The 17,339-nt window shown below is 35.7% G+C and overlaps 1 protein-coding gene across 1 annotated transcript in view; it reads right to left on the bottom strand.

The window, feature by feature from the left end:
* Positions 1-17,339, bottom strand: part of LOC150093526 (leucine carboxyl methyltransferase 1-like) — a 205,116-nt gene that overhangs the window by 46,307 nt on the left and 141,470 nt on the right. The window contains exon 4 of the mRNA XM_090413476.1: positions 1,714-1,823. Coding sequence (XP_090269602.1) covers positions 1,714-1,823 — 110 coding nt within the window. The remainder of the gene's footprint in view (positions 1-1,713; positions 1,824-17,339) is intronic.

Raw genomic sequence — 17,339 nt, 5'->3', positions numbered from 1 at the left:
TAGAAGACAACTGAGAGCTATAGTGGGGAAAGAGAAGTTGAGTGGAAAGGAGACAGATGCTGCTGGAAGTTTAGGGGTCACACTGCTAGAGCACTGATCAAGAGCAATTTAACAGCAGTAATGTCTGAATGTATTCCAAAGGTGAAAAGGTGAAATAAGATAGGAGTAAAATGGGTGAATGAAGAGATTAAGTGCATATACTGTGGTGAACTTCGATTTTTCAGAGACCTTTGATAGACTTCCATGGGACCAGCAAGTTGGAGAGCTGATTGGTTGTCAGACAGATATCAACTATATAGAAGTATCAGCTGAATAGAAGAAGAGGAGGATTATGATTGAGACATATAAATTGGTGTAGGGTTGTTACTAGATTAATGTGGAGGAGATTTTTCATAGAGTAGAAGAAAGCTAGGGTAGAATTAGAGACAATCCCCTGGAAGCTGTATGAGGAGGATGTGAGGAGTGGAGTGAAAAGCACATTCTTTGCATGGTGCATGGGTAGTGATTGGAATACATTGCCTGAAAGTGTTTTGAGTGTAGAAACTGTGAATGGGTTTAAGGCATGACCTTTTTGCATCTTTTTGCACAAAAGGATAGACCTCCCGCAACGATTCCTTTGACTCCATGTGGGTTAGATGTTAATAATAACGTAGTAAACAAGGAAGTGAACAATAAATTTATCATATGAAAAGTGGTGTAAGAGTGCAATGACTCTGCAGGACGATGTTGTGGGCATAGTGTGTGTGAACGAGTTTATAGTGCAGAAAGGTATTGGTTCGGTGGGACCTCCCATGATATATCTATCAACTCCATGAAATTTGCAAATAATATATATATATATATATATATATATATATATTGATAAATTCTTGAAATATATTGAACGAATTCTTGATTAACAGTTAACATGCAATTATGTAGTCTGTTTAGTCATAACTGCTATAATAACAATCAAAGTAGAGAGAGAAGCCCATACAAAAAAGACTTGAAAATGTGAATGTTCTTTTTGAAAATGACATGAAAATAAACCAATCAGTGAAATTGACTGATCTTTATGTTAATATATCACATACAGGCAGTCCCCGACTTAGGTAAGAGTTACATTCAAAAACTTTACATGACTAGAATTTGTGTAAGCTGGACTTAATCCCTTTGCTCATTAATCATACTCTATTGCTTACACATTTTGTGTATCTGGTAATGCTTTGAAGGTTATTTCTGTTAGTTTCAGTCACAGAATTCACACACAAACTGGAATTCAATAAGTAATTATTAATGCAAAGTAATATAATACTCTATGAATAGTATGAAAGAAATAATTCTTTTTAAATGTTTAATTTAAATAATCAAGAGATGAATTAATATGGTTTATTTCCTCTTTTCATAAAGATATCAAATAACATATCATTTATTTCTCTTTGGACTTTTAGAAAATGCAAGGCATTAGGATCCACACAAATACTAAAAATGTAGAACATGCAAACATTAAAAACAGAGAACATCTGTGTTTAAAACAAGACTGAGGAATGTACATGCACGCAACACGTGGATGGTCTGCCTTACAGAAGACCACCATTATTTGGTGTGAATAACGCAGGAAGGTTAAATAAGTTTTATAATTTTCTAGCCCTTTAAATATAAATAATTTGCATAAGCTGAATTTACATAAGTCAGGAACTGCCTGTACTTGCAAAATAAGTAATAAGAATTTACCTGTCTCGCTGAGTTTCCAAATTATGACAAGCAGATACGCCTGCTAGATTGCAATTCCTCTTTCTTAGGTTTTCGACCATTACTTCACCAAATTTATCTTCCATATTCACCTGAAAATATTTTCAAGGGATTTTTAATCCTTGTATTATTCTCAAGTTTTAATGCATTTAATAAAGCACTGTGTGACAACCCTTTTCAAATAAAACAAAACTATTATTTTGCATGTACATAATACAGGGTTGTCCACAAGTAATAGGACATAATCACTACAATTTTATTATGTATTATTATGATTATTATTTGGATTATTGATTTTTGTTTGATGTCATTAATTGATAACTATTCTGATTTCCAAATAGTGGATGATTCGAATCATGGAGGACCATAATTACCAATGTCAAATAAATAGCATGGATTCTCTCATTACCCTATTACTTCTTGGTCACCTATATATTATAAAATATGAAAATGAAATAAATATATAATCAGGGCCAATACCTTGTTTGTAAGAAAAGGGAAAAAAAGAGGGAGAGATATGATTAATTAGTTGGATTGTTGGTTGATTTATGCTTTATCGGCACAAGGACAGCAAATGTTATACCATGCTATATCAAAGGTAACAGCAGTACATATTAATAAACAGTCATAAAGAGATAAATGAGTAAATATATGTACAAAAAAATTAAGCAATGCAGTATTTACGTATAAACTGAATTCATAATCAAATGCATGCAAAAAAAGAAAAATCATTCTTTGTAAAATGTTAAAAATGTCATGTAATTTATTCAAGTCTGATAACATCTGCCTAAATGTACATAGCCAAGCAAAACAAATAAAAATTTCACTCTTCTCTCATGTGAGGTGATGGAACTTCACCAGAATATGACAAATGGCGAGACATGTTGCATTTTTCGCACGTGCATAGGTCATCAGCACTCGGTAAATAAGAGGTTCTAGGAAGATTTGCCATAAGCATTTACGCCATTTTAAGCATTTAAGACATTTTGCATTCATTTTTGTAAATAATCAATGGATGATAAAGGGCATTTCTGTAGAACCTCTGGAGAGGTTCTACAGAAAATAGTGGGAGATCAGGGGAAAACCAGAGGTCATCCCTGGAAACTGTATATAGAGAGTGTGAGAAACAGGTTTTTTTCATGCAGATTTGTGAATAATTGGAATGCCTTGCCTGAGAGTGTGGTGTCTGCAGAGAATTTGAGTGTGTTTAAAGAATGGTATGATTAGCTGTGTGTATGATAAAAGGACCTCCCAGATGAGTCTTTGACTCCATGGAGTCTTGGGTAATAATAATAAAATCATTAAAAAGGCAAATATTTATTAAGGTGAATTTCAGTGATACATAATACAGTATAATGAAATCATTTAAAAATTGTGCAAATTAAAAGAGATGCTGCATAAATAATTAACTTTATGCTGCAGATCGTCAATTCAACAAATCCATTAGTAACATTGCTCACTGGAAGAAATGCTAATGCTGTGAAGCATTTAATTTTCGTGTTGAATTCAGAATCTGTTTGATAGTTTAACTTCAAACCAATGGCAACAATTTTGCAATAAAGATTTTGTGCCATATGAAATAAACAACCTGTTATAGTTGATGTAAATATGTTAGAAAAAGCATTGATAATTGCTTTCTCGAAGTCAACCATTAATGTTTCGGGATCTAATGATGAATGTAAGCCCTTTAAGGCACTGAATAATCTGCTGTAAATTAATTCTGATTTGCCAGGAAGCAAAGCAAAAAGATGTGGAATGCTAATACTTCCTATTATTATATGTAACCTGAATAACTGATAATATATATTTGGGCTGCATTTAAAAGTACTGTCGCATGGCCAATCCTTATTTTCAAGATCATCTAATCCAACTTGTGTACCCAACACTAAAATTCTATCTTCATCATCTTCACCACTAATCATATAATAAAAATTGCTCACCATTTTCTAGAAATTTCTACTCATCTGGAATTATATATCCACTTCTTTCATTTGGGATAGGGGATGCTTGGCCTTTCTTTTGCCTCTATCTAATATTACGACACAAATTTTCTAAAGACGACATCAGAGATGAAGTGTTACCTAAATTTTGTGAAATATCAGCAATTAAAGACCGAGCAGAGATTTGTTAACTAGTAGCTGATGATTTTAAGTTTGCCATTACTTGATAAACTTTAGATTTCCAGGGTTGAGAAGGGTGATAATGCTCACCTTGAATGTTTAATATAACGGAATTAGTGCATAGAAATATTTATTAAAGAAAGCACACAAGCAAACTGTCAGTGAGAAAGCTTAATTTTAAAGAAATTACCGTATAAGATGCACCCCCTTATTTGTACATATTTTTTTTAGGAAAAAAACTTTATCACTGAATATTATAATGAATTTACAGTATTTCAAATATAAAGTAATAAGTAGGTCTACTTTCAACAAATACCTAATACGCAATCACACGTAGCTTGTATGCAATATTGCAGCAATGCCGACGTTTTTCAGCCATAATTTGCCAAGAAATTTAAAGAAAATTTAACGGCAGAAATTTATCACTGTTCACAATAACCGAGACAACAATTGGAAAGTTTAAATGAACAGGAACACAACTGTGATCGTCGATGATAGCGCATGCGCATCCACTGAACTCTACGTAACTGGAATGCTCTCACACACAGGAAGGAAGCAAGAAAGAAATCGCGTAACTCGGAACAGAGAAAATTTCCAGAAATGAAAGTAATAAAAAACTGAGTATCGGCGTATAAGACACACCCTGTTTTTCAGACCTATTTCAAAGAAAAAAAGTGCATCTTATACGCCGGCATATACGGTACCTCTCTCTAACTAGTTGGTTGATAAGGTCACCAGATTGTTAGTTTAAATTTTTAGGGCAAACATCTTACAGCAAAAATGTTTACGGCAAATTTTCCAGCCACGAAATAAGAATACGTAACATGACGGGAATCAATTAAATTTTATTTAAAATCACAATTTTATATTTGGGCCTTAATTGAATCATATTTTATTACAACCATCCACTAAGTGGCATCTACTATATGACTTAGCTCTGTAAATAGGATTAACATTCTTGGTTGTAGCTTCAACTTGTGATTATGCCAATGCATAATCACAAGTTTCTGTTCAAAATATTTGCAGTAATAAAATTACTATATTATTGTGAATATGTGTGTCTAATAAAATAAAAGCATCTCAAAGAACACTGAAACCAGATGTCCTTGTTTCAGAAATAAGTCTCTTATATGTTTCTGAAAGGACAAATGGTCCAAAGTTGAATGATGTCTACATAAGCTGTATCAGAAGATCACTGCTTTCTAAATACCTGTAGAAGTCTGGCATTAATCATTTACTCCAATATTTTACAAAGACAGCTAGTCAGAGCAACAAATCGATAATTGTTTACTTGAGTTGGATCCTTTCCTGGTTTTGGGATGGCAATCACAACTGACTTATGTCAAGAAACCAGAAATTCTTCCTCTGTAAGTATTTTATTATATGAGAAAGCAATCTACAGAAGAAATGGAAGATGTTTTATCATCTCATAATATATGTCATCTGGAAATACTGTACTGGAGTGGACAATAAAAGTGCTCTTTTTAGATCCTCTTTAATGAATGGCTGATTGTACAGCTGTAAAATAGATAGAAAAAACTTAGCCACTGTTTCTGTTGTTGCTCTTTATTAAAAATTCAGAAACATATGAAGCTGTTACTAAGATTCTGGCAAAATGTTCTCCCAAAGTGTCTACAATAGCTTTGGGATTAGCAACAATACATCCATTATGTTCCAGGGTAGACAACTGTGTGTTCTATATCCACCTTTCATTTTCTACATTTTATCCCATACAATTTTTGCATTGATTATTTGATGTATCAGTAATACAAATTGTATCCAAGATTGTTTTTGACTGACATCACACAATGGGCTTTGGCCCAAGCACATTTAAAATCTATTAAATTTGATGTGGTAGTGTATATTTGAAATATACTCCGATACTCTATCTTGATCTTTTTTAGCTGCTTGGCACTCTAGGTTCCACCAAGTCTTTGGATAGAGTGGAAATTAAAATGATGTTTTTGGAATTCCAGCTGTTAGGTATTTGATTGATTGCTTCAACATTAAATTTTGCAAGATACGAAAAAAAAGTATTCCAGTCAGCCCATTACATTTTCCATGTGGGAATCCATACATGAGAACATGGTAAAGACAGCACAAACAACAGGAAAATTATTGCTTCCATTATTATTATTATTATTAAAACAAGACCTCATGGAGTCAAAGACTCATCTAGGAGGTCCTTTTATCTCACACACATCTCATCATACCGGGTCTTAAACACATTCAAACTCCTTGCAGAAACCACACTCTCAGGCAAGGCATTCCAATCATTCACAACTCTGCACGAAAAAAACCTGCCTCTCACTCCCCTACTCACAGCCTCTTTATACAGTTTCCAGGGATGACCTCTGGTTCTCCCCTGATCTCCCACTATTCTATGTAGAACTTCTCCACAATTGATCCTATAACAACCCCTTACCAACTTGTAGGTCTCTATCATATCTCCCCTCTTCCTTCTCTCCACTAGACTCTGCAAATTACATCTTTTCAATCTTTCCTCATACTCGACATTCCAGAGGTCAGAAACTACCTTAGTCAGTCGCCTTTGCACCCTTTCCAACATCTCTTCATCCTTCTGAAAACCAGGTGACCAAATCTGGGCACAATAGTCCATGTGTGGCCTAATCAAAGCCTTATACAATGGAACAAGAATCTCCCTACTTCTACACGTCAGTGTCTTCCTCATCATTCCCAGAAGTCTTTGTGTTGTCTTCACAATTTTGGCGATGTGTCCCCTAAATTTTAGATCCTTATCCACTATCACTCCCAGATCTCTTATTTCCTCTACTTCCAACAATATATTCTCACCAAGCATAAATTCTGCATCCCATCTTTGTTTTCCAAATTTTAAAACCTTACATTTTGCAACATTGAACTTGCATCCCCATTTGCTTGCCCAATCACTCAATTTATTCAAGTCTTCTTGCAAGGCCACAACATCTTCACTACTCTTTATGGTTCGTCCCAACTTTGCATCATCTGCAAACAACTGAATATCTCTATCCAAATCTTCGCCAATATCATTAATATACAAGTTAAATAGTAATCTTCCATACATATTCCTCTTTGACATCTCACAGGATGCAGTGAAAAAATGGCAGGGGAGCATATTGCAAGATCTATTGCATAATACGAGTGGGTAGGCATATAGAAGAAGGTAATGACTCCAGTATTAAAGAAAGGAAAGATCATGATTGTTGAGGATTCGCTCAATGATAAGATCTTGTTCATTTGTGTTGGCATTACTACACAGTGTTGTGCCCATTAAAGTCACCCATGAAAAGTATGGGCTAAGGCAGTTGCAATTTAAGATTATCAAATTCCATACCATTTAACTCATAACCCAGCAATCAATATACTGAACATACTGTTATAAGAAATCCTAGAGATAAGCAGATCACTATTGCTTCCAGAGCAATATCAAGATGGAAATGGTAGAAATGAGTATGATTTCCCATTAGGATAGCTACTCGACCATGAGCAAGATCATTGGCTGTTCTGTTCTTACGAACACCACTGAAATTCTTTACGTTTCCTGCAGACAAACAGAATGGCTTGTGTTTCTGCAGCACAATCTTGATATTGTTGATATTCTTGCAAAACCCATGACAATTCCATTGTAAAATTTTTCCAATTGTTTTGGCTTTGTAGACTTATCTGATTTCCGAGAGGTTGAGGGCTTACCTTTTTCAGGTAAACCCTCAACCTTGCCATTATATTTTTCACAAGGGTTCTCATTGAATGAGACTATTTTTGGAGTTAACCGGGAAAAAAGGCTTATGTGTTCGTCACACATGTTGAATTGGATTTTAACGGTATTGATGCGAACACAGATTGATAAGAAAATAACTATTACTTAAATAATAAAGAGTCAATCGGCTTCATTTCGGCAATATAAACATTATTTTAATTAAGGGGATATTAAATCCCACATTGTTTTAAAACCGAATAAGAAACTCGAAGATTGGAATCAGAGAGTTTCATGCCGAATATAGTATAATAAACTATAAAAGTATCGGCGACTACTAGCGTCAGCAAATGCACGTAGTCCTAGTATGTAGTAAAAACTCAGGCAGCTCGTAGCAAAGGTGGCAAAGTTCTGATCGCTATTCTTGGTATTTTTCATAATGTAAAAACACATTTCCTAAGAAATGTATGCTGTTATTACATTATGGTGGGAGGTCACTACCCAGACCAGTTTCAGCCTTTATTGAGGCTTAATCAGTGAGTAGCTAGACCAAATTAATACCAAAGGGTATAGCGAAAAGAACTTATATACTCTGCTATACGAGTTGTCAAAAAGGTGCACCCATTAAAGTTACTTCATTTCGGCAATATAAACATTATTTAAATTATCATCATCATCATCAAATTCCTGCCATGTACCCTCAAGGGGTGTACAGGATATGATAGTACTACATGAAAAAAATTACATCATTATTAATTTCCTATCTACAATTTTCCTCCAAATCAGTATGTTACTTGTCAACACTCCAATATTATCAGCTCTTATATTTCTATCGTCTAAAGCACTTTGTACCGTATCAATCCACCTATATCTTGGTCTTCCTCTCAGTCGTTTTCCTGCCAACCTGGCAGAGAACACTTGTATTGCTAATCTTTCCTCGCCCATTCTGTTTAAGTGACCATACCACCTGAGATTAGCTCTGCTAACGTATTCCTGGATGCTGACAATGTCAAGTTATTTCCTAATATCCTCGTTTTTAATATGATACTGCCATTGATGCCATCTGTTCACGCCTATAATCTTTCTCAGGACTCTCATATCTGAAGTCTCTAGTCTTTGGTCAAGTGTTTTACTTCTGACCCAGCTCTCAGATCCATAAGTTAAAACTGGTTTGAACACTGTCTTGTATACAGCTAATTTAGTGTTGCGACTAATTTCTCTCTTATTCCATATGAATTTATTCAATTGACTTCCCACCATACCAGCTTTGCTGATTCTGTTGTCTATTTCTATATTTAATTTACTATCTTCAGCAAAAATCGTGCCTAAATGGCTGAAATGTTTTACTTGTTCCACAGGTTCTCCATTCACAACACAGTTGACATTTTCAATGATTCTGCCTATTTTCATTGTCTTTGTCTTTTTATTGCTGACCTTCATACCATATCTATTACAAGAGCTATTCAATTTAGTCAGAGAATCTTGCAGACTTGTAGCGGATTTATTTAGAAGTATAACATCATCCGCATAAAGCAAAGAGCTGACATTAACATCTCCAATTTTGATATTAGGTTTAATACCACTTTCTTTCATAATGTGATCCATATAGATAATGAATAACAGAGGGGATAATGTACATCCTTGTCTCACACCCGATTTAACATTAAACCATCTTCCTGTACTTCCTTCAATTCTAACTGCTGACTTACAACTCAAATAAAGACTAAGTATTGCTTGATATAATGTCCCACTGACACCATATAACTGCAGCGTATTGAATAGCTTCTCTCTTGGCACCTTGTCATATGCCTTTTCCAGATCGACAAAACTTAAATACAGATCTTTGTTATATTCCCATGCTTTCTCGACTATTTGTCGTAAAGTGAAGATCTGATCCTGACAGCCTCTATTTGACCTGAATCCAGCTTGTTTTTCACCAAGCTGGATTCTTCCACAATTCTTCTCAACCGTTTCTCAAGTATACTTGCATAGATCTTGCCAGGAACACTCGGTAGGGAAATACCTCTGTAATTCTCACATGAAGTTTTATTTCCCTTTTTATATATGGGTACTATGAGAGCTCTACTCTAATCATCGGGAATTCGTCCCTCTGTCCAGGCTTTCTGAACTATGCAGTGCAGCCACTGTAAGACTCTTATACCACCATACTTCAGCATTTCTGGTCCAATATCATCTACTCCTGCTGCCTTTCCACATTTCAAGCCTTTCATGGCTTTTTCTACTTCAAGTATGGATATGTATTCCTGACTGCATGCCTGGTCAGTGTTTTTTACCACTGTGCTGTCATCACTGCTTGTTTCATTTAGCAGTTTTTCAAAGTAATTACTCCATACTTCAAGGATATCTTTTTCTCACGTTTTCATGTCACCTTTATCATCTCTAATTCCTTTTATAGCACTCTTTCCTCCATTCTTAAGCTTCTTCAACAACCTCCAGAATATTTTACCACCTTCTTGATATTTATTTTCTATATTATTGCCAAAGTCCTCCCATGACTTTTGTTTAGCTAGTTTTACACAGTGTTTAGCATTCTTGCATTTGTCTCTATATTCTCTAAGAGCACAAGCTGACTTATTTGACAGGAACTTTTGGTATGCTTTCTTCTTTTCCTTCACTGCCTCTTTAACCTCCTGTGTCCACCAGGGAGTTCTGATTTTTTTATCCTTAGAAACAACCTCACCACATGCCTCTCTGGCAGAATCAATCAATGTTTTCTTCAGAGTTTGCCAATGAATCTCCAAGGTTTGATTCCTGTTCTCAAACTCTTTCATTTTTCCTTCAATAATCTTTGTGTATTTTAGTCTACAGCTCACATCTGAGAGCTGCTCAACTTTTATTCGCTTTAAAACTTTCTTACATGTTATTCTTTTCAATATGAAATTCAATTTTATCCTGCTCAAGACTAAATAGTGATCACTTCCAATTTCAAATCCTCTGTACACTCTGGTGTCCTGCACCAGGGAGAAAACATCACTATCAACAATAACATAGTCAATGAGACTTTTCTTATTCCTAGCCTCTTCTCTCCATGTGAATTTGTGCACATTTTTATGTTGGAACATGGTGTTAGTAATAACCAGTCCATGTCCTAAGCAGAAATCCAACAGATATTTGCCATTATTATTAGCTTTGCTCTTTTCTCCAAATTTTCCCAAAATATTTTTGTATGTCTCACAATCATTTCCTACTCTACTATTTAGATCCCCAACAAGGACCAACTTTTCATTTTTCATTGTGTCAGTTGCTTTTTCTAAAGCCTCAAAAAATTCCTCCACTTCTACCTTAGTAGAATCTTCTGTGGGACCACAGGCACAAATAAGTCTCATTGTCCAGTTCCCCATTCTCATATTTGCCCACGTTACTCTACTTGGGACTGACTGCCATTCAAGAAGATTAGCCTCGTATTTTGTGTTGAATACTATGGCTACTCCTTCTTTTCCTTGATTGTCATTGCCTGAATATAACATTTTGTATTTATTGCTCAGAAAGATCTCACCAGTTTTGGCCTTTTTTGTTTCAGTCACCCCTATTATGTCAATCTGGTACTTATCTAATTCCTCAGTTAGCTCCATTTCTTTGCCATTCAGGCTTCTTACGTTGATAGTACCGATCTTTAACTCTGGTGATGTTGAGTTGGAGTTTATTTTCAGATTTGTTCCAGTAGCTGACTTTTCGCTGTTCACCCTGGTTTCCTGGCGAAAACAACGGGGGCCTTGTTTAACCGGGCGACGCGCCAGCCGGCATGAAATTTTGTCATGTTGTACCATCATTCTATATTTTGGTTTAACCAATAAGAATACAATTTGGTCGGCTAAATCCCAAATTGCCAGCCCATCCTCATCCATTCAGTATCCAAGTAGATACCCAACATTTTTTAAATTAAGTTGATATTAAATCGCACATTGTTTTAAAACCGAATAAGAAACTCGAAGACTGGAATCAGAGAGTTTCATGCCGAATATAGAATAATAAACTATAAAAGTATCGGCGACTACTAGCGTGAGCAAATGCACGTAGTCCTAGTACATAGTACAAACTCGGGCAGCTCATAGCAAAGGTGGCAAAGTTCTGATTGCTATTCTTGGTATTTTCCATAACGTAAAAACACATTTGCTATACCCTTTGGTGTTAATTTGGTCTAGCTACTCACTGATGAAGCCTCAATAAAGGCTGAAACCGGTCTGGGTAGTGACCTCCCACCATAATGTAATAACAGCATACATGTCAAAGGAAATGTGTTTTTACATTATGGAAAATACCAAGAAAAGTGATCAGGACTTTGCCACCTTTGCTACGAGCTGCCCAAGTTTGTACTATGTACTAGGACTACGTGCATTTGCTCACGCTAGCAGTCACCAATACTTTTATAGTTTATTATACTATATTCGGCATGAAACTCTCTGATTCCAATCTTCGAGTTTCTTATTCGGTTTTAAAACAATGTGGGATTTAATATCCCCTTAATTTAAATAAGTATTTATTAACTTAAAAACTAATATTTTGCTGGCATTATATCCAGCATCTTCAGAGCACACAAACAAAGTTTGTTACAATAGCGAGACAACCACAATTCGGTGTAACAGTGGGACTGGTATAAGTAATTGCGGCGTGCAACACAAGACTAAAGTCCTAATTAGGTGCCATCTAAGTTTAAAAAAAAAAAAAAAAGTAGTCTGAAGTTTTGAAAAGTATTAGTCCAAAGTTTTTTTTTTTTTTTTTTTTTTTTTTTGGGGGGGGGGGGTTAATTTGGTCTTAGGATGACTGTCTCCCAAATCTTTGGTAGATTTATTTATTCATACTTGTTGAGTTTTTTGGAAGATTTATTTATACTTGTTGAGGTTTGGAGTATGTTTTAAGGCTTCTGTTGATTCCAGAAACAACCTCTCTGACTCGTAGAAGCTTCTGTGCAGTACTTTTGTTTTTTTTTTTCAATTAATCCTGTGAGCAGGGATATTCAAAGCATGGTCTACCAGACCTGACTTGCCATAGCGAAAGTGCCAGATATATTTTTTGTGTTCACTGAGGCAGATGTAAACAGTTCTTCCTGTCTGTTCATAGTAAGCTCGATGACATGAACAGGCCACTTCATAGACTCCTGGATGTGATAAAGGAGGAAATCTGTCCTTAGGTGAACGGATGAGAGTTGCCAATTTCACATAAGGTTTAAATATGATGCGTAGTGGTGTTTGTTAAGCACCCTAGATATCTTTTCAGATGTGCCTTTAATGTATGGGATGGTGATAGTTTTGTTGTAGTCTTCTGTGGTAGATAGTGGTGGTGGTGGGGGGGGGGGATTTTTGGGTAGCATTTAGTATTTTATCTATCTTATGGAGGTTATAGGCCATTGGTCAGGAAGGTGTGATGCAGGTGAGAAAGTTCAGTAGTGAGAGCAACGTCATTGGAACAAATTGCTCTAGCTCTATGGGTTAGTGTTTTTAAGATACCATATTGTTGAGAAGGGTGATGGTGTGATTGTTTGTGTAAATATCTCCCTATATGTGTGGGTTTCTATAAACCGAGAATGATAAGGAAGGGCAGGCAGTTATTGGCTTCTAGTTCCATTGTAAAGTGGATTTTAGGGTACTGGCTATTTAGATGCACTAAAAATGTATTCAATGTGCCTGGGCCATGTGTGGGCAAATAGCAAACACATCATCAACATAGTGTAGCCAGAGACAAAGTTTGAGAGCTAACTTTTGAAGATGTTCTATGTAGAAGTTGGCTAAGGGGGGGGGGGATCCCACAGCTGTCCCATCTAATTGTTTGTATATTTTCCCTTTCCATGTAAAATAACCTGCCTGTAATGTGAATTTAAATAGCTGAAATATATCAGGGGAAAAGTGTGAATTTAGTAAGTTAAGTGTCTCCGTTAATGCTACATTTGTGAATAATGAGGTGATATCAAAACTCACCATTAAGTCTGAACTATTTAAGGTGTGGTTTTCTAAAATACTTTTTAGGTGGGTAGAATTTTTAACAAAAGTGGGAGAATTGTTTGTGCAAGTGGCTAGTAGTTTGGCTAAATGTTTAGCTAATTTATATGTAGGATTGTTTATACTATCTACAATAGGGCGTAAAGGTGTACCTTGTTTGTGAATTTCTGGAGCTCCATATATCCTGGTGTTTTAACGTGAAAGGCTTTGAGTTTGTTGACTGTTTCTTTTGGCCAGGAAGTGACTTTGTTCAATAACTTGCACACTTTATTCTTTTGAGAGCTGGTGGGATCTCGATCTATAATTTGATATGTTGACTGGTCTTGGAGAAGTGCGTGCATTTTGCTTTCATATTCTGTTGTATCCATCACTACAGCTGCGTTTCCTTTGTCTGATTTAGTTATGGTAATGTGGTTATTATTGCGTAGCTCTTTTAGAGCCATTATTTCATTATCATTATGCGTATCAAGGATTTAGGCCTAGCATGGCCTGTTCCGGCCTTAGAAGTCATCGTTGAATTGTATAAGAGGATGTCCTGGTTTTCTTTTTCCTAATGGCTTGTACTTTAAGACTTATTTTGGTAATCTTTCTGTTTTCATTCTTTGAACGTGTTCCATTCATTTATGTTTATATTTTTTAATTTTTTCTATTACTGGTTCTTGGTTTAATCTTTCATAATTTCTTTGTTTCTTTTGTGATCAAATAGGGTATACTTTGCAGTTTCCCTCATAAACTTCATTTCTGCTGTTAATAATCTTTGTTTGTCTTTCTTTATGTGTATGTTTATCTTTCTTTATGTGGGTTATTATTTTTGGCAGGCTTAGAATGGATTAGAATAATGGTGTTAACCGAATATTATTGGCTATTGCTGGAGGCAGATCATATATCCCAAGTTCAACAGAAGCCATTATTTTGGCTTTTGGAACTTCTTTAGGAGTAACGGCAAAATTGTGTCCCCGACTTAACGCACTCGTGGCTTCTTTGGTTAAGGTTACTGATGATAAGTTCACCACAATGCCATCTTGATGTAATTGCGGCCGCTGAATAGCTGGAGGATTTCAAATTTCTTCTGGTGCCGGTTTTTAACTTTGGCAAATTATTTGTTGGCTGTAGAGTCAGAGATGTTATCTAGGATATCCCATAGCTCCGGGTTCAAAATGTTACATAGTATATCACGTAATGCACTGATGGAAGAATTTATTTTTGAAAGTTCTCGGCGAGTAGCGTATAACTGTTCCCGTAATAGTGCTAAACTTGCTCATTTATAAATACGTTGGGCTTTGACTGAGTTGTTTTTAGAGTGAAACCGTAGATTGTACAACCGATGTACTGAACAGAGAAGCTCTCATAATCATCAAGTTCAGGTATGGTGAAATGTGGAATAGATAAATGAGTTTGAGTTGCTATTGACATTTTCTTAACTGCTACATTCTCAGCATAAGAGAATCTCAGGATGAGTAGCTAACTTCCTTTTTTGTTTGCATCATAATATATTTTATATTTGTATTTAATGTTTGTATTTCTCTTCCATCCTTACACTTCTGACATTCATAGGAGCAGGCTGGATGATCTCCCTGACAGTTTACACATTTTAGCTTTCTTTTGGAGAGTAAGATTTGTTATCACTCTCTTTACTGCCAGTGTGGCAGTAAAGAGAGTGATTCCTCTACAGATGGTAGAGCCACAACAAACAGTTTGGACATGTCCATATTTCTGACATTTAAAGTACCTCAGTGGATCAGGGATGTACAGCCTAACAGGACAGGAGATACCCTGCTTTTACAGATGTTGGAGGCTTAGGTGGATCAAAAGTAAGAATGATGTTCCTGGTTGGAACTAGGTGACCATCCCTACCTATCAGGATGCACCTCACACCTGTCACTCCCCTCCCTGATCTTTAAGCTCTGAACATATCTCCTCATCAGGAACATCAGGGAGAACTCATTCTGATATCATTCCTCTACAAGAATTGAGTATTTTATGAGGTGTTACTGTGACTGGTATTCTGCCCATGGATGTTTCTCTCGGTGGTTTTTTAGAATGTTGCTGAGATGTGTTTCCACAAGGATATCACTAGAAAGTAATTTTTCAAGTTTTGAATAAAGAAGATTGACATTTTTCCTATTGGCTTTTCACTTGTTATGTGAATAATTAAAAACACTAGTAGATTTATACTAGTATCATATATCTTTTGTTTCTTACTTCTCTGTTACCAAATATTGTATCTATGGTATCAGTACTTGAATGGAACTTTGTTAGGGTCCCCCGAAACATTTGAAGATGAAGAATTCATATGCAAGAGATTTTCTGTTTGGTACTAGAGCTCCCCACCCACCATGGAGCCATATGTGGACACCCACTGACTGGCAAGCAATGACTGCACTTGGGAATGGAACGCTATGACTACCCTGGACACTATACTAGCACCACATCAAGCCTTGAGTCCTATCCCTTGATCATGAGGTGAGAGATTTACTGTAACACCATTGACCCTTGCAGGCAAGCTCATGGGCTGACCGATCCTGGCCAGGCCATACAGAACTACCCATCTTACTGAAGCAAATGCCTGGTAGTCTTGCACTACTTTGGCAAACATGCCATCAGGGTGTTAGAAACCTAGTGATGGCAGTCTAAAATAAAAGGATAGCAAAAAAAGATGCAGACATAGAGTCAAGAATACATGATAAAAAGCAAAGAAAAAGAAGAACAAAAATGGCCAGTACCATCACTGGAAGGTCCCCTCCACCACGGACAGGTCCTACAAGAAAGGGGGGGGGAGTATGGTTTTTGATCAACTTTTGCCAGAGAACTTTGTAGATGTGTGGACTGTGGATTTTTTCTCTAGAAAACAAGACAAGAATTCAGAGCCCACACATCCACAAAGTTCTCTGGCAATGCTCTAATAAATAATTAAAATGAAGAAATGTAATTTTAAGTTTCAATTTTTCAAATATACTTTAATGAATAGAGGATTTTCACTCATGTCTCATGATATTCTAAATGCAGATTTATGGTTAAAGGAGAACAAAAAAATCAATTAAAAACAAAGGATGTGTCATAATGATGACCTGTTACAAGCTATTATAAGAGTAATAACATTAGAATCTAAGAGGTGGGAGGCTCTTGATTCTTATTGAAATATGGCTAATGAATAAGTTTTGAAGCTCTCTTTATACAATCTTAGTCTTTAACATTTTAGTCTGTTTCAATGGATCCTGGGAAGACAGCATGAGTCACAAAGCCCAATTCGTCAGACTCACAGAAACAAATGTAATCTTAATGTTCTTCTACATGTATCATAACTGATCTATCATTTTGTCCAAAAAATCAAATACTACACAAGCATGGAATCCATGCTTTTGTTAGCTTGTGATTTGGTAAAATAAGACTGAAGACATGAATATCATTTTTTCTGAAGTATAATTAACAATCATCTCTAATCCAGGGTATTGTAATAATACAGCAATGCACCACTTTGCTACTTATATATGGAAATATCATTTCTGCTATTGGATTGGCACTCACAGGTTTGACTCCAACTAACGAGACCTCATTAAAGGTTAGTATTGCATTTGTTGGAAGTTTTTCACTTTGTTATGAAGCAAATTATATTTGACAAAAAATTATATTCTTGTGTATCCTTTACTTGAGTGAAATAAGTAATGTTTCTGCATTATGAGAAAGGAAACTTATGTGAAGTCAACAGATTCTATATAAAGTAGTCTAGTTGTGAACATACTTCACATGGAGAATTGCGGGTGAATGGAAAACATTACCAAAATATTCCATGAATGAAGGGAGTATTAAGAACTTTAAGCTTCAATATGATAAATACGTTGC

The sequence above is a fragment of the Typopeltis vanoorti genome, chromosome 24 (genome assembly GCF_054136105.1).
Source record: "Typopeltis vanoorti isolate ZY-2024b chromosome 24, IOZ_Tvanoo_1.0, whole genome shotgun sequence".
Taxonomy (NCBI): Eukaryota; Metazoa; Arthropoda; class Arachnida; order Uropygi; family Thelyphonidae; genus Typopeltis; species Typopeltis vanoorti.
The sequence above is the reverse complement of the archived record's forward strand: the minus strand, read 5'-3'. Positions and strand labels throughout refer to the sequence as shown.